At 49.3% G+C, this 23,908-nt stretch overlaps 4 protein-coding genes across 4 annotated transcripts; 3 read left to right on the forward strand and 1 right to left on the reverse strand.

The window, feature by feature from the left end:
* The first annotated feature begins 563 nt into the window (after nucleotides 1-563).
* LOC131212437 (protein phosphatase 1B) lies at nucleotides 564-7,783 on the forward strand. Its single transcript, XM_058206300.1, has 4 exons — nucleotides 564-903; nucleotides 986-1,078; nucleotides 3,714-3,811; nucleotides 3,881-7,783. Exon 4 carries the CDS (start codon nucleotides 3,944-3,946, stop codon nucleotides 5,015-5,017), a length of 1,074 nt encoding a protein of 357 aa, XP_058062283.1. The 5' UTR covers nucleotides 564-903; nucleotides 986-1,078; nucleotides 3,714-3,811; nucleotides 3,881-3,943; the 3' UTR covers nucleotides 5,018-7,783.
* Nucleotides 7,784-8,103: 320 nt separating this feature from the next.
* LOC131209565 (metaxin-2) lies at nucleotides 8,104-9,187 on the forward strand. The gene is made up of 3 exons (XM_058202659.1): nucleotides 8,104-8,202; nucleotides 8,262-8,853; nucleotides 8,926-9,187. Exons 1-3 carry the CDS (start codon nucleotides 8,157-8,159, stop codon nucleotides 9,077-9,079), a joined length of 792 nt encoding a protein of 263 aa, XP_058058642.1. The 5' UTR covers nucleotides 8,104-8,156; the 3' UTR covers nucleotides 9,080-9,187.
* A 1-nt stretch (nucleotide 9,188) lies between these two features.
* On the reverse strand, nucleotides 9,189-12,649 carry LOC131209567 (DNA-directed RNA polymerase III subunit RPC2). The gene is made up of 2 exons (XM_058202660.1): nucleotides 12,581-12,649; nucleotides 9,189-12,524 (listed from the first exon to the last, which is right to left on the reverse strand). Exons 1-2 carry the CDS (start codon nucleotides 12,647-12,649, stop codon nucleotides 9,189-9,191), a joined length of 3,405 nt encoding a protein of 1,134 aa, XP_058058643.1.
* A 2,366-nt stretch (nucleotides 12,650-15,015) lies between these two features.
* Nucleotides 15,016-20,448, forward strand: LOC131207967 (chaoptin). The gene is made up of 8 exons (XM_058200604.1): nucleotides 15,016-15,095; nucleotides 15,157-15,317; nucleotides 17,099-17,421; nucleotides 17,479-17,681; nucleotides 17,742-17,988; nucleotides 18,045-19,196; nucleotides 19,259-19,941; nucleotides 20,004-20,448. The coding sequence occupies exons 1-8, from the start codon at nucleotides 15,016-15,018 to the stop codon at nucleotides 20,419-20,421; spliced, it is 3,267 nt and encodes a 1,088-aa protein (XP_058056587.1). The 3' UTR covers nucleotides 20,422-20,448.
* The last annotated feature ends 3,460 nt before the right edge of the window (nucleotides 20,449-23,908 follow it).

Below are 23,908 nucleotides of genomic sequence, written 5' to 3' on the forward strand. Positions count from 1 at the left end.
AACTTGTAGTGGTGCGTTTCGATTTGCGAATCGATCGACTGCAATTAAAACCAAATATTTGATGAAAAAACCGTAGATAACCCAGGTGAGAGTATAATACGAAAACGTGTGATCGTAGTCGGCAAAAAAGTAGAAAGGAACTCCCTCAGTATCTTCATTATATTCATTGTCTTACTTTTCGGAAGCTACTACTTCTCGTCTTAACGTCCTTCATAGCAACTGCACAATTGAATGATATATGAAAATATGTGAATATTTTCTGTTGAAATCGTTCTTTTAAGGAGTGGAATATTAGTGTAAGGTTCTAAAAACGAAACTATAAAAATTAACGGGTCCAAAGCAACACATCATCGGAGAAAGCTCACAGAAAAACTCATTTGATACTTCAAAAATCGATTGACCGACTGGCCGCCGTTTGCACATTCCTACCCATTGACAGACGGGCGGCTAACTGTCGCTGTTTTTGACGGCGGCTCGTATCGGTGATTGGCGAAGGGCGGCTTGTTGAGATCCATTTTCGCAGCTCGCACTTTTGGCGGCGGACGTGAAGCTTGGTTATTTTGTCCGCGTATTTGCCCGAATTGACTCGATAATCCGTCGAGCAGATACGTTTATCGTAACGAGCGCCCTGTGTGTCGTATGAACCTACTGCCGCCGATTACGCAGCGTTCCAATCGAATACCACATCGCCGCGTTGAAGTGTTCTTGAGGTTGTTTTTCTTACTCGTACGCCCAGTTGCACCGTGTGGTCTGTAGGTGCGCATTCGGAAAACAGTTCTCCACGAACGCTCCGGAACGTGGTTTCGGGATTGCCCCAAAAAGAACCGGGTCGCGAAGGGTGGCAGTGAAAACTGCAGCCGCTACCGGTAGCCAAGACCGACCCTCGAGAGTCAGAAGGCGAAGGTTTGTGAATAAAGGCACTGCTGCTCATGTGATAGCGTTGCGTTCATGACTAACTTGGCTCTTTTTCTTGGCTTTGTTGCAGAACGGATTTCTTTTCGACTTACCGTTCAACCGGCACGGATGGAATAAAATAGAATCCTATCGCGGACGGGGCGAGAAGCATGCGAGCTGAGAAGTGAGTTGATGGGAAAGGGAACGCATTGAGATCGTTGTGGGGTGACAAACAGAAAGTGGGGGCTTCGCTGTCGAACCGAAGCACACGAAACACAACAAACCCAGCCTAAGCACAACAGAGTGAGTAGTTTTGGCGTTCCAATAACTGATCGTAGGGAGCTGGGAACGCGAAAACGATGGAAGATGTGAGCGTCGAGAAGTAGTGATCGCAGTGTACGTTCTAGTTTGTTGTTTTTAGCAGGCATTCGGCGCCCAGTGTTCCAATCAGGGTCTCGCTGTGGGGTCAGAACTAACGAGCGGCAAGCAATTAGTGTTCGCGAGGCAATCTAGATCTAGGTAAACACATTGCTATCGCAGGATGACTTTAAGGAGCCGCTCTATTTCGCTGCCAGTGAAGCAGTGGTCCTCGCACCTTGGATTTGCTGTACGATCGCTAGTGATCGCAGAGGAACAAGCACAGTCTTACTATCGTTAGCTAAGACACGCTGCCGAGGCGTACTTCCTACAACGTCAAGTGCGCCTTTTGTAGAATGGTTACATCTCGGAACACAGAGAAGAAGCAATCAGAGCCTGACCTATAGGAAGATTCGTTCATCGAAGGTTTGTGGGTATTTGAAAGTGCATGATTCACAACCGAACGAGGAAACAAGCGAACCTCGCGGAAGTTGTAAGTTTCCCGTTGCATCACTCATACTCTGTTGGTGCGCCTGAACAGTTCGCTGAACGTTTATGCGTTGGCTGTTTATTTTCTGGTGGTAACCAGGGCCATCCTTAAATTCGTCCAGAAATCGGCTCCACGTCCCATGCTGAACGGTTTCAGCTGAATCACTCATAGTTCGCTATGTTTTTCGGACACCATAACAACGGAATCTAAAGAGACATTCGAAGCAAACGCGTTTTCGCTCGTCCCAGTCGTAGTGACTGAAGGGATTTTCCATGGCCTGAGTGCCGGTGGTGTTCATGCAGAGTAAGGTATGCACGGCAACGACGCAACTTTTCCTATCGGTTACACGTTCTTTCGCGTTTTGAAAAGGTGGTGCATATCAACGTGACTCATTCGGCACGACGAAAACAGGAAGTGAACTCTCGTGACAGAAGGTAATCTTTTGTAACACAAAGAAAGAGGTTTGCTTCGTAACGTGTGTCGAGACTGTGTCAAAATCAAACTGGATTCAACTTTTTCCATGGGACAAAGAAACCAGTAAAGCCAACACGATTTGATACGTTGCGGTACGACGTTTTTTTTGTTACAAAACACTGAAACAAGCACGTTCACCCTTCCGTCGGTGCGAAGAAGGACGAATGAATGAAAATATAGGTCACCGTCTGTGTGCCAAAAGTCCATTCATAAACCGATCAACGGACTCTAACGATGGCTCTCTCTTCCGTGTGATGGCTCTACCATTCTGTGTAAGTCATCGTCTGGTCGCGCTGCAGAAGATTGCAGAAGAACGAGCGACGGAATGCCTCTCATCACATAAAATTATGTCCTCTTTTGAAACGAAGCTCCCATAAGGGACGGGCGAACGCCATGTCGTCCTGCTGAAGGGTACAACATTGACAAGGATAATCTTCGTCCCCGACAATGGGCTGTATCAGGCGGGCGTTCCTATGCATGCCACATTGAGCGCATTGCCATAATCCTTTTATAGCCTTCCCGCGAGTGATGGGATGCTTCCTTAGCCAAATACCCGGCGTGTTTGTGTGCGTCCCGATATGACCCGACGGTGCATGAGTCTGATGCAAGTGTCTGCGCGTACGCCAGCAATTTAAAAATAATCTATTTTAAATTATTTAACAATGACTAGCAATTGCTCTCGATAGACGATAGGGAAGAGGTGGCGCACCACACCAGACCAGACCACGGGGAACCAATAAGTGCGAACCAGCTTTCTTTGATGCTTCCACCGCATCAACTATTTATAGTGATGATGAAGAGTGTAGCGCCAGATGGTAATTGAATTGTATGTAAACATGCGCTGCACTTTTTGCTCGCCTGCTGCGTCTCGTGGATGGATGCCCTAGACACCGACCACTGCCAATGCGTTACTTTGCCCCGAAACGGAACGAAGCCTACCACGATTCGAAGGTGACAAGAGTGCAAACCTTTTATCGGTCGGTTTCACCGATGCCATTATCAAATCAGTGGTCCACTGATTAAAAAAGGGGAAAAAGGGGATAAAATTCTTAACGGTGTGGAACGGTCAGTCCAGCGGAGACGCGCGTTCGCTCGCGTGTCATCGATCGGGTTTCTTATCGACTTATCGGTGCACGGCGCGCAGTTTTACGGCTCTACTTTGACTGCCTTTCCCGTGCCATCGGATAACGCCGGCCCGCGATATGAACGCGTGTCGGCGAGAGTACGGCCAAGAAAGAAAAAAAGTAGAACTCATGAGATCATTTCTATTTTGGTGCGGAAGCCTCGCGCGCTTCTGCTGTGGGACGGATGGGCCAGGTACCGGGAACCAAATTCCGAAGCTCCACCACAAATGAGGAACCCGGGATAGGAAATCGTCATGCACGCTTACTAAACAACAGTTCAAACCGGTGGCGGCGGCTACTGCCGTTGCTTGTTGGCGTTATCACAGAGCGGTGCGCCCTGAATTTGTTTCTAATTCTAATTTATGTTGTTTCAGGGCGATCATACAATCCCGGGAATAACCAGTACGAGAGAGTCACGAGAAGAATAGCATTTAAAGAGGGCGCCTCTGGCGGCGGTCGTGAATACTTAAGGGTAAGAGCAAGTCCTCGTCGGTTCGGGCCTGTGCTATGAATTATCCATAACTTTTTTATTCACTTGCAGCGTACAGCGTAAAGAATAGTACAATTTCTAGAACGTTCTGCGTGCGCTACTGGAACAAACGGAATGGGTGCCTTTTTAGAAAAGCCAATTACGGTGAAACACAACGAGCACGGCGAGGGCAATGGGTTGCGGTTCGGTGTGGGCGCCATGCAGGGCTGGCGGTGCGAGATGGAGGACGCTTATCACGCGAAGACGGGCCTCGGCGAAAAGCTGGAGGACTGGAACTACTTTGCGATGTTCGATGGGCACGCCGGCGACAATGTGGCGAAGCACTGCGCGGCCAATCTATTGCAGCGCATCGTTAGCACGACCGAGTTTAGCAACAACGATATAACGCGAGCCATTCATGCCGGATTCCTGAAACAAGACGAGGCGATGCGCGACATTCCCGAGCTCGCGTCCGGCGTCGACAAGTCCGGCACGACGGCCGTCTGTGCATTCATTTCGCGCGACCACCTGTACATAGCAAACTGTGGCGATTCGCGGGCTGTTCTCTGTCGGAACGCGCAACCAATCTTCACAACACAGGACCACAAACCGATCTTGCCGGGCGAGAAGGAGCGCATCCAGAATGCGGGCGGCTCGGTGATGGTGCAGCGAGTGAACGGCAGTCTGGCGGTCAGCCGAGCACTGGGCGATTACGACTACAAGAACGTGCGGTCACTCGGTCAGTGCGAGCAGCTCGTTTCACCCGAACCGGAAATCTTCTGTCAGGACCGTGATCCGGCCGATGAGTTTCTCGTTCTCGCCTGTGACGGTGTGTGGGACGTAATGACCAACCTTGAGCTCTGCCAGTTCGTACACAATCGGCTCCAGCTGTCGGACGATCTGGTCGTTGTGGCGAATCAGGTAATCGACACATGCTTGCAGAAAGGCAGCCGGGACAATATGAGTATCATCATCATCGCGTTTCCGGGCGCACCGACGCCCTCGGAGGAGGCACAAACACGGGAGGTAGCGCTCGAGGCCCACTTGCGCAAGCGCGTAGAGACAATACTGAGACAGATGAACGAGGTCGACTTTGGCGAACTGCTGCGCGAGCTGGGCGGTGAAGACATTCCCGATCTTCCGCCGGGCGGTGGTCTGCACGCCAAGTCCACCTTCATTTCGGACGTATTCAAGGAGCTGCATCCATAGCTAGCGGATAGATGCGAGCCCGGGAACTACTAAGAGACCGAGCGCACACCGTCACCCGTACACGAGTGTTCTTTTGCTCCCGGTCCCTCCAACAGCCCGGGCGGAGGGGACCACCAAACGTACAGCGGCTGAGCAACGGCGGCAGATGGTGTGCCCCGGAAGCATAGTAACTATCCCGAAGGAAGTGCTCTCGGCAACAAACTTGTGTCACACCCGACCGCGTGTTATCTGTTATCTCTTGTACGATCCTTGATATCTCCTCTGCCGCATTACCATGCATGAGATTAGCTACCAAAAAACAAAAAGTAAGAGAAAGTCGTTGATTGTGTGTGCCCATTGCTCATATTACCAAAGGGATTTTAAGGAAATTCCACTCTGTGTGCAGGTGGGGCGAGCCCGTTCCGGGAGCCTCCGGCAGCCTATGGCATCAAGGAACGCAGAAAACAAGAAGAAAAAGAAACTCTTATCATATTCTTACGCGCATCTATCACACATACCCCCATTCACACATACACACACACACTAAAGCACACATACACAACCGAAATGGTAGTCGTAGCTAATAAGGCTGTGTTACATTGTTGCTGTTAGTAGAGACGAAATCAAGCCACGGAGCGAATGGAGCAGAAAATGCGAAAAAACCCACTAAAAACATTGCGAACAACAAAGAGTTGTCTTCAAAAATAGGTGCCAAGTTCATAAGAAAAGGGTGGCCGCAGCGAAAGGGAAACAAAACTTGTACAGAACACACACGACACAGACTCCGAAAAATCCGCGCGGCTGCGTCGTGCTGCTTTTGCCCCCGGGCGCCATCCGCGGCCGGCACTAGGCCGTGCTAGTGAGTGGTCAATAGAAACGTACCACAAACTTGTTATCAGAATGGGATTCAGCCACACCCGCCCACAGATCGGCGTTCGTTTTCAGAAGCGTTTTTCTTCTTCAATTATTATTTTCTTAACATTACAAACCAAAAGAGCCGATTTTAATAACTCCCAACCATCTTTTATGAAGTATATAATTGTATTTTTTTTTCGGGGGGAGCCAAATCCATTCTTTGGCGTATGCATTTTTGCTGGCTTTTTTATGATTGTCCTTCCTTCCTCTTTTATCTGGTTCTGTTGAACGTAAACGTAAAGATATCGTTAGTTTAGTGTGTTGTGATAGTGTTAGAGAATCGTGTTTGTTTATTTTAAATTCGGAACATCGCCGAGGAGTGCGCGCTGCTGTCGGGATGAAGTAGAAAAGAATCGTTAAGCAGTGGTGCCCCCGATGAATGCTCCATCGAATGCAACACGTAACGATTGGTTCCGAGCTCGTGCGAGGGTTGCCAAGGAAACGAACAGAGAAAAGACATTAATGGGTAACGAAACAAACGACAACGGCAGGATCATCAGGATCAGAGTGGTAAGAATTGTGTAGTGTAGACTGCGGACGAAGGAAAGAGAATCAACTTGTAGAGTATAGATTAGAACAAAATCCACAGAACGTTGTAAGTAACAGTCATACCCCCTCGGTGTGTGTGTGTGTGTGTCTTTCTTTTCATGGAAATATTTTGTGATACCAAGCAAAATTAGTGTCCCAGGTCACCAGGCATTTAACAGAAAAGAAACATGAAACCGAGCAGAGAATGGCGGCGGCAACGCCTGCTTCGATCCTGCGAAGTTGTTGAAACGAAAAACAATACATTCCAATCGGAGATGGCGCACACTATCGAGTTTTATTTCCACTGTGACAAACTCATCTTCCAGGCCATCACAGGGGGCGATAAGCTATGTAGCGCGGACGGAATGTGTGGACATTCATTTTTCTTTTTGTGTGGACGCGCCATTAGTGAAAGCGAACAAGCAGAATGCACTTGTAATGTAGTAGAGATGGCTTCAGAAGCGGTCAGGAAACAATGAGACTAATTCTAAACTCGATCCAATCTCGTTTAGAAACATAAAATGTAAAACACTGGTTTTCATAAACACTACCCGGCGTTCCCCCTATCGTACACGGTTGTGTGTCTTTGATTCCCGCTGGTGTGGACTCCTCCCGGAAGGAGGTGTTGATTGAACCAATGATTTGTTCTCCCAGTGTCCCAGTGAGTCCCAGTGCATATTAAAAAACAAAGCGGCGTGCATTCCCGAGTATCGTAGAACGTTATTTATATTTATCAATGTACGAAGCCAAGCAGGCGCAGCGCTAAAAGGAAGTGTATAATAGTAAAAGCGTAAACCGAAATTTGTAACCTCTGATAGCAGCAGGCGTTGCGGTGCGCGAATGCGTGTTACACACTGTGGTTGCTTCTCGTGTTCACTTTGGAAACGAAAAGTAAAGTGCGGTACGTAGTAAATTGCATTTAATCGCGTCGATGATTGATTTGTTAAAGACGGGAGGGCAGACCATAACATGTTGGCAGAATAAACTGAAAGTGTTGCAAAGTTTCCACAAAAGCTGTACCGCGAAAAGTTTCTGCCTTAGGTCTTTGTTTCCGGCTTCCGGCCGGAGAACATTGGATTTCGTTTCGAAATTAATTTCAGTTAGCGGCCAAAAGGCACCGATTGTAATAGGCTTGCAAGGAAAGGGCAGCAGCGTATCTGCGGATGCGGATGCGTTAGGAGGCCCTCGCCGTCGTACCAGTTACAGGAATCCTCCTTCTCCGTAATCCGTCTATGATCGGTGTAGGGTGAACAACCTTTGCCCGTTTTCCCACCCGCCGTCGTCGGCAATCGAGTGTGTCCGCAACCGGAAACCAAACAAACAAAAACTGTGTAACACACATGTACATGAAAAACAACAAACAAAATAGAGTTGGTGTTTTATTGCTAGAAACCGTTTTTAATATATATGTATATATATATAATGTTGCAGAGTGATTGTAGCGCAGTGGAGTATCACAGTCGGTCCCAAAAAAACGGCTCCAAAAGGATTGATTCAGTAGGACGGAAACCCAACAAAAGGGAACGCGCGCATCCGGCAAACGGTCAGCTTTTCGAATAGTCGACATTGTGACGCGAAGGTCGACAAGCATACGACATACGCTGTCAGCCGTTTGTTTTGATTCTTCTATTCCGTGAATCCTGATTTCTTTATGTAATCGGCGTTCGGGTTCATTGAATCGTCCCTAACTTTTGTTTATGGTAGTGGAGCGTGAAGCATGTCTGCAACGATCGAAAATTTTTTGAAGAAAACCGCCACAGCAGGTAAGCTAGCGTTCGCGCTGTTGTGCTACCGACTGACCGCTGCTGTATTGCTTCCGCAGACATGCAGGAGTGGCCCCGGGATGCCGTGCTGTACCAACCGTACGAGGAGGAACAGATTCTGCTGGCCGAGAATGCAAGCTGTCTGGCGGTGCGCACGTACTTTAAGATGTTAAACCTTCCGGTTGCGCTCGAGCAGCGCGCTAACGCCGAGTTCATCTCGCCGGGTGGCAAGCGCACGAAGTTACCGGTGCTGCGGGTGGAGAACTTTATCTACGCCGAGTTTGACCACATCGTGACGTTTGTGGAGCAAAACTTTGGCAAATCGATGAGCGAATTTCTGTCACAGGACGACAAGGATACGATGCGAACGTCCATCTGTTTGGCGGAACACATTCTGACCAATGCGGAGCACTACGTGAGCTGGTCGCTGAAGGAGGTGCGCGACACCGTGACAAAGCAGCGCAACGGGTGCGTGTACCCGTTTCCGCTCAACTATGTACAAAACTGGCGCAAAGAGAGCGCCATCCAGCGTCAGCTGAAGAGGACGGAATTCCACGATGCTGACCTGGCGAAGGTCGTGGACGTCGTTCACCATTTGCTTAGCGATCTGAGCGGACGTTTAGGTGACAAGAAGTACTTTTTCGGCGATAGGTAGGTCTTTGAGAGAGAAGGCAACTCGGAGTGAATCACTATAACGTATATTCTTTTACCCTGCCGAAACAGTCCCACAGAACTGGATGCCCTCGTGTTCGGCCATCTGTACAGCATCATCACCATGCCGCTACCGAACAGTGTGCTCGCAGAAAATGTTTCGCTTCACGACAATCTAGTTAAGTTTTGCAAAAACATCGATCAGGCATACTTCTCGGTGAAATGAAACAGCAGCAACATGATCGGCAGGGCCAATTGATATTTGTGTTACGAATTCTTAAGCTTGAATATTAAAAAAAAACTCAAACAATGGTGCTTTATTGGGAAACATCCATTCAGTAGTTCTGTAACTTCAGTCGCGGTACAATGTTCATGCTGGTCAGTTCCTGGAACAGTAGCTTGCAGGCGTACGGCATGGAGATTTTTGATACGCTGGCCGACGAGCGGCAGTTGTGGCACCAGGACGAGTACGCCAGCCGGCCGCAAACATTGCACACGTCCACATCGAACGCGTCGGACGAGATCATGAGTCGTTCCATGATCAGCATCGAGGCCCCGTACGAGATCAGGCAATCGCGCTCCATTTCTCCCAATCGTAGACCACCTTCGCGACTTCGACCCTGCGTCGGTTGGCGCGTCAGCACGGCCCTCGGACCACGAGCGCGAGCATGCATCTTGTCCTGCACCATGTGCTTCAGCTTCTGATAGTAGACCGGGCCGGAGTAGATGTACACCTCGAGCGGTTCTCCCGTGATGCCCGAGTAGAACACGTCCTTGCCGAGATAGTTGAACCCGTGCTTGAACAGCTCGTCCTGCAAATCCTGACACTTGGATCCACCGAAAGCGGTCCCGTAGTGGAACTTGCCCTCCAGCACGCCAGCCTTGCTGCCGAGTAGCTCCAGCGTTTTGCCCACCGTCATGCGGGAAGGGAATCCGTGCGGGTTCATCACCATATCTGGTGCCATACCGTAGTCGTTGAACGGAAGGTCCTCCTGATCGACGATCAACCCGGTAACACCTTTCTGACCGTGGCGCGAACTAAACTTGTCACCGATCTCGGGTCGGCGCGTCTGGCGCAGCAGGATCTTCACCAGAAACTCTTCCTCGTTGTTGGTCGACACGAGGACCCGCTCGGCGTAGCTCGGCTCGGTGCCCTTGTACGTGATCGGCACCGCGCTGTACGCGATCGGTTGCTGGCCCGATTCTTTCTGTTCGATCGGATTGTTCGACTTCACGGCTGGCATCTCCTTGTTGACCATCGTCTGCTTGCAGACGAGCCGCTCACCGGGCGACACGATACCGTCCGTGTCGAGACACTCGTGCCGTGCGATGATCTTGCCCGTCAGCGAGTCCTTCATGGGGCCCATAATACGATCGAACGTCTGGTTGCTGTACCGCTTGATCGTACACTTGCTGTTCTTGTACACCAAACACCGGCCGTAACCGCGATCGATGGACGCTTTGTTGAGGATCAGTGCGTCCTCAATGTCGTACCCGGAGTAGCTCATGACCGCAACGGTTGCATTCTGTCCGGCCGGCAGCTTATCGAAGTTTGTAAGCTCGATAGTGCGCGATCGTACCATCGGGCTCTGCGGGTACACGATGTTGTACATTAGCGTATCGATACGGTTCTTCTGGTTGTAACCGATGATGCCCATCGCTTGCTTACCCATCGCACACTGGTACGTGTTACGAGGGCTCTGATTGTGGTGCGGATACGGCACCAGGCCCGCGCACACTCCCAGCAACGTAAACGGTTCAATCTCGAGGTGAGTTGTCTTCTCTGGATCGATGTCCCGCTCCTGGTAGGCAATGAACGAATCATTCTCCTCGTTCACATCCAAATACTCGATCAATCCGTCGTGCAGGAAATCGTCGAATTTCCTCAACCCCGCCTTCATCTGCTCCAGGTGTTCCTGTTGGACGAGTGGCCGTCCGCCCTGTACGATAATGTACGGCCGACACAACCGCCCGCCGTCGGTGTGAATATACACGCAGCGCTGCGTAAACGAGGTGTGAATCGAAACGAACGCCCCAATCAACCCATGGCGACGCATCATACGGAACACTTCGACCAGCCGTCGGTACGCGATCGTTACCCCGAGGATGTTGCCGTTTATAAACACCATAAAGACGGTCGGATTGTTGATCGTTTCACCACCGAGCAGACGGATGTCTTCCACGCCTGCGTTGTACGCCAAACGGATCACTGGTTCTTCGTCCACTTCCGTCGTGATGTGCGTCATGAGGGCAAGGTTCTTTACTAACCCACAAGCCTCTCCTTCCGGTGTGTCCGATGGGCACAGCATACCCCATTGGCTGGGCTGCAACGATCGTGGTCCCGACACTTTGCGCGTCTTCTCAAACTGCGAGTTGACACGCGTCATCATACCGAGGGCCGAAATGTAGCTCAACCGGGACAGAACTTGCGTCACACCGGCCCGTTCCATTTTGAACCGCTTGATCGTCCAATTGCCCGTCGAAATGGCCGTTTCGAGCCCGGATGTGATGAGTGCTTCACGCATATGCTTTCCCACGTCGAACTGAGCGGCCTTGATCTTCGGAATGTTCTTATCCGCGATCATCTTCAGCTCCCAGTTGAAGCGTTTGAAGAGATCCTCGAACATGAGCGAAAGCAGCGAGCCGGCCAACTCGAGCCGCTTGTTGCCGTAATAATCACGATCGTCCACCGCACTCCGGTCCAGTTCGGCCGCCATTACGCGCCGAATCATCAGAGCCACGTATATCGCCTTCACCTGAAAGTTGAAGCTAGGCACGGGAACGTGTGCCAGAATGGTGGTGGCCAGCAGATCTCGTGCTTCGTCCGCCGCCGTCCGGTACTTCGTCGCTGCCGTTGTGAACCGTTTCGCGATCAACTTCGAGCCCATGTACTCGAGGGCACGCTGCTGTGTGTACACCTTGTGATTGGCCGCCTCTAGCAGCGACGGTCCGAACCGTTTCTGCGTTTCCTGATCGATCCCCACGAGTTGCATAATTTCCTGATCGGACGCAACACCCATCGCCTTCAGGATGATCGCCACCGGGATCTCTTCAGTCATCGAGTTGTGCTTGAGGTAGTAGCGCCCGTGCTTGGTCAGCAGAATGGTGCGTGATTTTTTCTCGTGCGTCGAACTCGTCACCTGACACTGGATCACTCCCGCACAGTCCTCCGTGATCATCTTGTTCCAGCTCAGCTGCTCCTGGATGAGGATCACCTTCTCCGTGCCACGGATGATAAAGTAACCGCCCGGATCCATCGGACACTCGTTCACCTTCGACAGCTCGTAGTCCGATTTGCCCGTCAGGATGCAGTTCGATGATCGCAACATAATCGGCATCCGTCCGATCAGCAACCCATTCCGCACGACGCGCTGCGTTCCTCGCGTGTACTCAATGTCGACGGTGATCGGCGCCGAGTACGTCATATCGCGCAACCGGCACTCGTGCGGTGTCGTCGATTTAGTGTTATTGTAGCCCTCTTCCACGTCCGGTTTGCCCACGTGCACGTTAAGGTACTTGAGGTAGAAGCACGGGTCGGCATCGCTTTTGACCTCTTCGTTCGCTTGCACAATCTTTTTAATGTCCACATTGATAAAGTAGTTGAACGCGTCGATATGCTGCTTTACCAAGCCTTTGACCTGCAGAAACGCCGGCACAAGTTTCCACTTTTCCTACAACACGGAGAACGCGGTTAGAACGAACAAACTGAACACTCGGCAGGACTTACCTCCAGCGCACGTTTCACTTTTTTATAGCTTTTGCCGTCCTCCTTCCAATACTTCTCATCGGCATGCATTGTGCCGCGGTTAGAGGGTCACTTTTGGCAAGGTTTCTGATCGAAATCGTACCGTTTCCAGTAATATTTTCAATGTTTTTTTGGTTTCAGGATTCACACGCTTTTGCGCGTTTGACGTTTCGTTAGCTTCGCGAGGAAAGTCTGCCGGTTCGCGGATGTAAACAAAGCGATTGAGAGTGAGAGCGACAAAGTGAGAAGTGAGTAGAACTTCTCACTGGACAAGGTTCATATACACCGCGCGCAGCCAAAACGTAAACGTGTTTCCTATTTACCCATAAATTCGTTAAAATGACTAGCTATGAGAAAAAAGTCAATTTTTTTAAATGTATAAATTCAGTAAGTTTACGAATGCTTCTTGATAGTGATTAAAAAGCAAACATTTCTTATCTAGACACGCTAAAAGCTCAACGTGTGCGCTGCTGCAAACCTTCCGATACGCTACCCACTACGGCCGTACGATCATGCTCAGCTTTCAAATTCTCCGCGCCTTCCTTTTGGGTCGATCATTCGCAACAACTTGCACAACATCATTCCCTCCGTTCCACTAAGTACAGAAGCAGACGAACGAGTCCAACGTACGATCGAAGGCGAGAAGTTAGTCGTACTTTCACATTCGTCTGGTTCGGTTCAATTTTCCAGGCTAGCCGAGCAAAGGCTGCCACTTCAAACGAGTGCTGATTGCAGAAGTGTACTGTGCAAAATCATCGGGAAAAATCGTACGTCATAAAATTGATTTGAGCCAACACTCAATTTAGGTCGGTGCCCTTGACGGACTGAAAAGTGCTACGTGGGCTCCTGCATAAATTTGTTGCACAACTAACGGTCAATGGAACTGCGATATGTCGTCGTACAGCCGATATATGAGCCATTATGTGAATTTCGCGTTGCGTAGTGCAAACCAGTCCCATATCGCACTGCGGTGCGTTTTCGTCGTTTCTATGGTTCGTGATGCGAAAACAAGGTTCAGCTTCAGCTCCGGTGTGCAGTGAAATAAGGAGAGCGATGGTCCAATTAAAGTATTCGCGATCATCGATCTCGACCAGCAAATGATGGTTGAGTGAATCAATAAAACATCACATGTGTCTGTGTGTGTTAACGATCGTAACAGATACCGGCTATTGTGTAAAGTGAAAGATTGAAACGATAGACCTGCCAGCGATGATAAGCGACGAACCCTCTCGGCGAGGCCCGATCGATGACGGGTGACGAAGATCGCATCGAGCGAAGCACTGTGAAGCCAAGTGACTCCCAGAAGTACCTTGTAGTGCTCGATTGAAAGAGGCAGCGAGCCTTCGTTCGTATGATATTTATGATAATGAATAAAATTAACCTGCCCTTAGCGATGATCAGTGAGGGTGTGCATGCAAAGAAAAGAAAGTAATTATGCACCGGTCGGACAACGAGCCACTTTATGTTAATCGTTAGCAGGGTTCACCAACCGTAGACATCATCGTTTGCTTTCCCGTGCGATCGATTTCACGGATAATGCGTAGAGGGCTTACTGAAGCATAATTATCTCGAGGGATGAAGTAGTTTTTGTTAAATGTTTTACAATGTATGAGTCTTTGATACAGCACCCGAATGCCCGAATGGCACCCGAACCAATAACAGAAGCAAACGAGATGGGCCTGGAAAATCGTTTCAAAGAGAAGACCCTTTTTAATTCAATCCCATTTTCGTGTGCCCAAAAGTGGTATAAAATTACTGGAAATCTGTACAATCGGCGCGCCGGTTATTGGGATGCACAATTATTTCCACATCTCGCCAATTTTCTTTGGAGACAAACGGGTTTTGCGTTCCCGCGTAACAAGTGTACTGTGAAAGGAAGCAAAATTGGCGATCTCCTCCCGACATTGGGTGATTTAGATCATACAAATTCACTACACAGCGGCAGCATCCAGCAGCGATCAGTCGCGCGAGAGACACAAAAGATCGGATGCAAAGCCATTTACGCAAACCGAACTACACGCGGCCACTTCCAACACGGTTTTGTGATTGATTGTTAACGGTGTGGTTCAACTTTCTGTTTCATTTAGTTGCAGCCCTCTGAGACAACCGGTGCGGACAAACCGGAAAAAATGGTTCGCAACGGAGGCATAGCGAAGGTCAGTGAATAATGCTACTCCTTAGCAGCCCCACCCAGTCAGGTTGGCGTTTGGCGCGATCGTGATCGCTACAGTGTGGCTGCAGCCAAAAAGTGAACAGAACGAGAGGGAGAAAAACAAAAACCGCAACATATGTCTCAGCGCACGAGTCGCGTTTTCAAAGAGCACGCGCAGAACAAGGTACCGAACCGAACAATGAACCGGAACAAATCTGGATCCAGTGGGAGGAGGTTAGCTATAATTGTGGGTCTCTGCATCTGCATGGTATGGTTAGCTATTGGCCCACCCAGTGCCCACGCGGAGTACATACCACCGGGGCCGAAGTATAAGTGTCCGGAAAAGTAAGTATCGATCAATCAATAAACTGTCAATCACACTGTAATTATCGCATTCCTCTCGCAGAGCCAAACTGTTTTATCCCTGTGTGTGCACCCGCGGGACAGACGATGGCCTGTACATCGAGTGTGAAAACTCGAACCTGGCCAGTCTGTCCGTTGCCTTCATCAATCTGGCCAACACGAACTTACCGATTGAGGAGCTGCGTCTTCGGCGCTGCATGATAAGTAAGTAATTACGGTTCAGGGTAATATGCACAATGTACAATTCGGAAGATTGGGCCAAACAACTGACCTCTAAGTTTATCATCGAGATAAGCAACGAGCACATTGCGCTACTGTTGCGCTACGTTGGGCGTGATTTGCAAACACCGTCCATCGCCAAGTGCAACCGTTTGAGGCTCATTGCTTCACGGCGCTTCGCTTTCGTTTCAGTTGATCTCACTTTATCTACTGAACGCACTGGATTTGCACTTTAAGGATTGGGTAAAATTGCGGATCGAAAAGCGTAAACGTTGAGCGTAAGACGCGCGGTTTCGAGCCCATTCAAATGTTGCGATAAAATGGTTGCGGTAACCTTGCCACTCTTCGCAACCTTTGAGACACATCAAGAATTGCCAAAAGGAACATTATGTTGCTTTATGTGTTGAAATATTTGTACTAAAAGTAGGTTCCACATTTTTATAATGTGATGATTTGATGATGAATCGCAGAAAAAGCTTCCATTTTTTCCTGCTCTCTTATGTATGGGAAAAACATGACCCGATTGAAGGGAGGGCAATTTCACTCTCTCTCTCTCTCTTTATTTCTCTTTGTGTCGGTCGGCGTCCGGCGAAGCATATGATATTGTTTGGCTGCATTGCAAACGAGGTTAGTACGGGCGTACGGACAAGTGTAATTGCTTTATACGCTTTTCCAAATCTGTTCCACAGCCAACTTCTCTTCGTTACTGCCATGGCCAATGTTTATGCACACACTCGCACCCGACACAAATAGAGGAAGAGTAGATAGGGGGAAATAACTAAACACATAATTTACGGAAAACAAAAACACGCTCCCAGTGGAGCTGAATTTTCCCCTCACGGCGCTGCCAGTGAAAACACGGTTAACCCTTCGAAATCCCGCGGGATTTGTGCGACGTGCTGGTAACCTCAAAACATTAACTGTTATTTTGCCGTGGGTCCGACTCTTTGGCCGTCGTCAAATTTTGGTCCTATTTTTGGATTGAAATACATTGTGTGACTACCGCATTATTGCTTCATTTGACAGTAGAAAGTTACCTCTGGCAAGTTTCGTTAACTTACTCACTAACCTATGCTAATGTTCCCGGCGTCAACCATTTAGATGCAAATGCCTGTTTTGAACCTGTACCGGAACTACGCCGGTGCTTTCTGCCGCCAGACCAAGCGAGTCACAAATTGGGCAGCCCGATCTTTTGTTGTTTCATTTCGGATGCTGACAGACCCGAGTCAAATGTGAAGCACTTGATTTGAAAGTGAAATTAATCCCAATTTCTCCGCCTACCTTGGTTAAGCCACGGCCACCATCGACAGAGTTAAACCATTTCGCTTCGCGTTTCCTGCCACTCGCGCTTTTCTGTCAGTGTTTCGGTTGGGTTTGATGGTTTGTTTTGATGCAAGCCCAAAGCAGCACTCAATAAAAGAAATCCCAAAATCGGCCTGGTGGACAGACAGCTGGACTGGTTCCGGTGGAATAGAGACCAAAGGGTAAATCATATTTAACACTTGGCCCTTCGAGTGGAACCGCCTCGGTCGGCCCTTCGTTGACGTGCTCGATTGACCGTGCTTGGCCACTGTCACTGTGTGCTTACGTCCTGCGAACGGTCGTAAAATCGTAAGACAACTCACTCTAAATGCAGCGGGGTCAACAAATCATTCAATCGCGTAAACTGTAAAATAAAGGTTTCATAATCGACGCTGCTGCTATGCCTTTGTTGGTAGAAACCTTATGCTAATTACTGGTCCCCGGGCACTGATTTTGCTCCACAGAGAACCTTTTCGGCACACTGTTGCATAAGCTGCCGGTAAGGCATTTGCATATTGTCGATACGCCACTGGCTACGGTCGCAGATCACGCTTTCTACGGCATCAACGATACGCTCGCCGAACTGCACCTGATACACAGCGAGTTGACGCAGTTTCCATCGGAAGCGTTCAAGATCCTGGGTCATCTGAAAGTGCTCATCGTCGATGGACACCAGATCGAAAGGCTGCCGAAGGGAGCCTTTGCCGGAGCTCATTTCGATGGTACACTGGAGAAGCTGCATGTCATTAACGGACAGCTGGAGGAACTAGAGGCCGATGTGTTCGCGGTAAGTCCAACAAATTCGTTCGATTTCTGCACAAATGCTTATACCACTTTCTAACAGAACATGAAAAGGGTAAAAACTCTCGATCTGCACGGGAACCGTTTGGCGGCGCTAAAGAAGGGACAGTTTAAGGGTATGCGAGAAGTCGAGATTCTCGATCTTAGCTTCAACAATCTTACCAAACTCGATGCCACGCACGTGTCCGATCTGACGAAGATGACTTGGTGCAACGTATCGAACAACGCCCTGACAGAGATCACGAGGTAAGAGTGCGATAATAGGGGGTTTTGTAGTCCATTCCATTTCGTTATTCTTTCCGACAGGGGAACTTTCGCACGTAACACTGTGCTCCGTGTGGTCAATATGGCTTCGAATGCCATTCGTAAGATCGACGCCAACACGTTCCGTGGTATGCGTTTTCTGCGGCGCCTGTATCTGAGCGACAATATGATCAGTGACGTTGGAAGAGGTACGTTCGGTTCCGTCACACGCATTGGCACTATCGATTTGGCGCGAAATCGCATCAAGAAGGTTGATTTCCAGATGTTCTTCCAGCTAAATTATGTTGAGGTAAGTTGAAAAGAGCATCCCGCTAAAGCGTTAGTAATAAACTCGATTCCTTTCAGCTTGTCAACCTGGCGGAGAATGAGATTACGGAGATTCAGAAGGACGCGTTCAAGGACCTCTATCTGACGCACATCAACATCTCACACAATCGGCTCGAAACGATCGAACCGAAGTCCTTCATCAACTGTGCCAACATGACGGTGCTGGACCTTTCGCACAATCTGATCCGCTCCATCCCGCGCACCGCGTTCGATGAAACCACGTACGCTACCGAGTGGATCATGACGCACAACCTTCTTACCAACATGAGCCAGCTTCCGCTGGCCAACATGACCGGCCTCAAGATCCTGAACGTTTCGTACAACAACCTGGTGGACGTGCCTAAGAACACCTTTCCGAAACTGTACGAACTGCACACGATCGATATGTCGTATAACAACATCTCGCACATCTACAATGCCGTGTTCCAGAATCTGCTCTCGTTGCGCAATCTAAACCTGAGCTACAATGCCCTGGAAAAGGTTGGCCCTTCCACATTCGGCACACTGCACACACTGCTCGACATGGATCTGAGCCACAATCTGTTGCGCGATATTGCCCGTGGTGCCCTGGCGAAGATCACCGGACTACGGTTCCTTCACATGCAGCACAACAAGCTGGAGAAGTTGTTTCAAATACCGATCTCCCTGAACGAGCTCGACTTGGCGCACAACGAGATCACGGAAATACCGGAGAAAACGTGGCCCACCATGAACGCGTTGCTGGTGCTCGATCTAAGCCACAACCGGCTGTCGAACAATCTGGCCCGTGGTAGCTTTGCTGGGCTTCTAACGTTGCAACGACTCCACCTAGAATCGAACGGTATCTCCGAAGTGCCGAGAGATAGCTTTGGCGATCTCGGTACGATGCAGTACCTGTATCTGGCGAACAACAGCATCAGCGCACTGCCGAAGGGTGCTTTCGGTAGTTTGCCGATCCTGTTCGAGGTGCATTTAACGGACAATGGACTACACACGGTGAGCGAACGGGCTTTCGATGGCTTGCTGCAGTTGCTTACGTTAAACATGTCTCGCAACGAGCTGCGGTCCGTACCGAACGGGGCCTTTTTGGGGTTGGTTTCACTCAGAAGGCTAGATTTATCCCACAACTTGCTCACGGCGTTGGACAACAAAACTCACGGACTGTTGGAGGATTGCCTCAGTTTGGAAGAGGTGAGTAGAAAGAGTGTCGTTTATTGCCCTCTCGTTTATGATACGAGCTCGTGTCCTTTCAGCTCAACATCAGCCACAATCGGTTCAGCTTCGTGACGAGAAAGACGTTCCCTTCGAACCCATACATCCCTTACCGGTTGCGATCGATCGATCTTAGCTACAACACCATGTCGGTGGTAACGAACGATCTGAAGATTGGAACCGCTACCGTTCAACATCTGAATCTGTCCCACAACAACATCAAAGAGATACGACCCGCGGTGCTTGGTAACCTTACGTCCCTACGTACGCTAGACCTTTCCTACAACGAGCTGACGAAGGTGGAAAACGAGGTCTTCAACCTGCCTACCAACTTCACGGCCCTCTATCTGCATCACAACAAATTGTGGAACGCGTCGTACGAATCGTTACTCCGGTTGGACAACCTCACGATGTTGGATCTACGGGCGAATGAGTTGGCCCACTTCGAAGCACAGCTGGTGCGCAAGATTAAGTTCACCAACCTAACGGTGGCCCTCGGAGAAAACCCGTTGCAGTGCGACTGCTACTTGCGGCCATTGTACCATCATCTTCGCTCCCTGCCATCGATCGGTGAGTCGTATCGGGAGCTAAAGTGTGCCCAGCCTTCCTCACTCGCCGGCGAACCGCTGTACAACTTGACCGACGAGGTGCTCGTTTGCGTTCCGGCCCTGACGGACGATGCTTATCGACCGCTACCGGATCTACGGTTCCGCGAGATTTCTTTGTAAGTATCAGAATGGCTTGATTTATTATGCGATGACAACCGTTCCGTTTCATTCTGTGCAGCTATCGCGGTCAGTTGATCGTAAACTGGTACGTGGCGGCGACCTCGGATGTGGCCGATTTCTACGCGTACATTCGAGATCGTGCGAATCGCATCATTTTTGAGCGCACAGTAGCGTACACCAGTCGCTCGACGGCGATCGATGGCGGAGACATTCGGCCGCAGGGGGACTCGCAGCTCGAGCTGTGCGTACTGGCCAAGAGCAGCGATGGGGCTGTTAATTTCCTCGACAGCCAGTGCGTACCGCTGCCGGAAGATCTGGACACCATCAAGCGGAAGTACAACGCACAGTACAACTACAAATATCCACTGAACCTTCCCAAGGCCGGCGCCAGGTCCGGGGCTGTGAGCTGTGATAAACGCGTACCGGCGAGCTATGTGGTCCTCGCGTTGCTGGCCACATGGATGCGAATGCTCTAGGCTGTAAGCGAAGCATTAATTATTTATTAATTGTAACCTCAAAACCGATCGCGGAAAACTGTTATCCACGTGGTCGAAAGGGTCAGAAAAATGTTAAGCGAATCAGCGCCCTTTGTATTGTACGTAGTAAAGATAAAAATGCCGAGATTATAACAAACCAGTTGATTGTTTTCATTACCTCTATCGGTTCGCAACGGTTCGACCTCCGAAGGGAACTTTCGCTCGCGATGGAGGAATGTCACCGTTTTATTGGTGTATCTGTTGAGACCTGTGGGCTATAAATTTAACCCCTTGTTTCGATGGCCGACCGAGTGCTCCCATCGATAACGGTTGCGTGGTGGTTACGGTCCGGAGTTTCCTTTCGCTTCGTCATCGCTGTTTTGACGTTCACTCGGCCCGACCACCGGCTATACGGTGCGGTGCCCTCACTCATGTTGCCCGCCAGACTATGACGATCAACGGGAGCTACGGAAAAACCAATCTGCACAATGAGTGCGAAAAGGTATAGGACACAGGTATCAGATCCGCCTAATTGGAATGCGATTTCGAGCGTTTCTGGAGAAACATCTTCGCGAAACAAACCACTCCAACGATGGCGTGGCGAATTAATGACCCGGTGAACGCTTCCCATTAGAGGGTGTCGTGAAAGCGATTCCAACGGTTCACGGGCACCGATGCCAGTGACGACTTATTATGGCGTTTGAGATAAAATTTATCAGCCGAAAAGCCGCTGCTGATTTATGGTCCGAAATTGCTAAATCACATGTTTGTCCAAGGAAAGTGAACGATGTTTAAACTAATTGTTTAATTACTGCATTACGTTGCATAACAGACCATTGCCATAGCTAGAAAAGGAAGGTAAGAGCCAATTTCTTATCTGCCTTTTTGGTATGGGTATTTTGGTTTTTGGTACAAACAAGAAACACGTTAAATTTGGCTGCCCATATAGTCTGCACTCCACCGTTACATGGAACCTAACACTAAGGCTTCTTTTAATCGTGGACTTAAGGGCAAAATGACACATTTTGATTCAGCTACCTGTAATTTCTGTCTGCCATTTCAAGCTGTTCCAAAATGAAACTACTTTTCTATTGCTGTGTTTTCGCGAATAAAAAGCGGTTATTAATATTCAACACATTCTGTTCTCTTCGACTGAATCGTTCTGCATCCACCATTTGTAATTTTCATCTCATAAACACTTTTCAGCGCAATCAAACCCGTTTTTTGTTCGTTTCGTCTTCCCGGCCGCCGCCGTAAGCCAGTCCGGGGCAGGGATAATGTTTATGAAGTAGATTGAAGGAAAAAGTAAAAAATATGCTTTTCCTGCGAACCGTCCCAAACCCGTCGACAATGGCAGTGAAAGAGGGGAGAACAACAAAACTACTCGCATAATACGCTCCCGACTTTCCCCGGGATCGGACCGTGCCGTGGAACGTGCCATCTTCCCCAAGCACCGACGATGGTGACGATGGTTGAAGAAAATTGTTTTCCTGTTTCCTTTGCGCGCTGTCGGATGCGAAAAACAGAAACTCTGTCACCATGCAGGAAAAACATTCGTCACCATCTTGATCACCACCACTCGGCCACGGACGAATCCACCGTTTGTCCGCGCTTGGCTGTTCCTATTCTCCTTTTCGCCACTAGAAGGTGATACCGATTGTGAGTGTTTTTCCTCGTTTTCCGGGTTCCCTTTTCATCTACACGTCTACAATCTTCTCTCGTTCCGAAGGGTGTATAAACGGCCAAGGCATAAATAGCGCTGAAATGAGTCGGTACGCTGCTGTCACTATTCTTTTCAAATTTTTATCGTTGCCAAAAATTTGCTATTAGTTGTAAACGTTAGCTTGATGAAAGGACGAAAAATGGATTGGGCACACGTAGGCAAACCGTAACCGAGGTATACGCTAATCCAGTAAGGATTCTTTCCATTTCCTCTTCGAAGCTGGTGTCGTCGTTGTGGTAGTTGTTTCGTTTACATAACACGAAGCCGAACAAACACCGATAGAGGCTGTCGAGAACTGGCAAAGCCCTGGTGTGGCGCCATAAGAGGCCACAAACAGTGCTGTTAAAACACGCACAAAAACTATTTACAATCAAGTTGACTCTTGCAATTTTGCCGTGCAATCAACAAATTCTCGCGCATATTGTTTTAGCGGCAGAGGCCACCATACACTCCGAAGCCTACGAACCGTCCATAGCTGAAACCATCGGGTTCGGGGTGTGGAACTTTTATTTTCCCTTTTCTTGTCGCCACTTGGTGCCACTTTTCGACACCGACGGCTAAAACTGCTGCATCAGCGTGCAACGGCGTACAAAGATCCTTTTCTCGTCCTGTGGCCCCAGCACACGCAAACACCGCCACTTTGGCCCATTCTTCTGTGGCCTCGCCCCCTGATACGGCGGTGTCAGCGTTATATTTGCCCAAGGATTTGATTAAATTTATCTCCACCACCCTAAATCCGCTAGCTCCGCCGCCGCCGCCGGCGAAGAGCGTTCGGTCTACAGAAAATGGACGCTTCTCGCGAATTTGGCAAAAAACCGGATCCCGTTTGGGTACGACAATCCCGACAATCGGTTAGAAAATTGCTTCACCCGCGTGTCGGTGGCAGAGGGAGAGTGAAAAGCTAATGAAAATTTGTAATACATTGGTTGGTGAACCTTTAAGGTTACGTATCGAGCATAAAATTGGCCAAGGGTCCGGAGACCCCCAGGACGGCATTCGAGGGACACTGAACCGACCGGTGGAGATAAGGATTACGATATTTTAAATAAGCAGTTATATTTTGACATTTTTTATAAAATATGTACAGATATGTTTTGTCAAAGTTTCATTATTCGGAACAAGCTATTTGGTTACCAATCTCCTTCACGAATTGCATGCGATATTTCTGTAGTAATAGATAAAATAGTTCTCCAAACTTTTGCCCAACCAACACTGGTCGAACACATGAAAATAAAGCGTGGAAAACAGTACAGAACGCTGCGCTCCAACAATGTACGCAGGGGGATGACTCAGTCCACGGAAGCGCATCTGGCCGCCCTTTTCCCGTCATCGCCGATCGCCACACCGTTGAATTCTCGCCGAGCGTCCCACAGGATTGCAAACATTAATCTACACTCCACAAACGCGTTTACAAACGCAATTCTTGTCCATGATTTCGTCCTTTTTTCTTCCGCTTCACTCAGTCCACAACCCGTTCCAGAGTCGCCCGGGAAATCTTCGCGCCACCGGAATCGTTCACCATGACAAAGGATACTAGCCCCCGCGGCGCCACCCGGGGTTGCCTGCTTGGGTTCCCCCGGTTGTGTGTCGGGTGGTGACGCACGACATCTTACAAAAGATGACTCCCGCACAGGGACGCCATTATTCCACGGGTACAGAAAAAGCAATACCCCCGCAGACACACGGCGCGTTGGCGCAAACCGATCCACAGCCTTCCGCTGTGGAAAGGTAAATAGATAACCTACAAATCAATTCTATTACTTC

The sequence above is a fragment of the Anopheles bellator genome, chromosome 2, assembly GCF_943735745.2.
Source record: "Anopheles bellator chromosome 2, idAnoBellAS_SP24_06.2, whole genome shotgun sequence".
NCBI lineage: Eukaryota > Metazoa > Arthropoda > Insecta > Diptera > Culicidae > Anopheles > Anopheles bellator.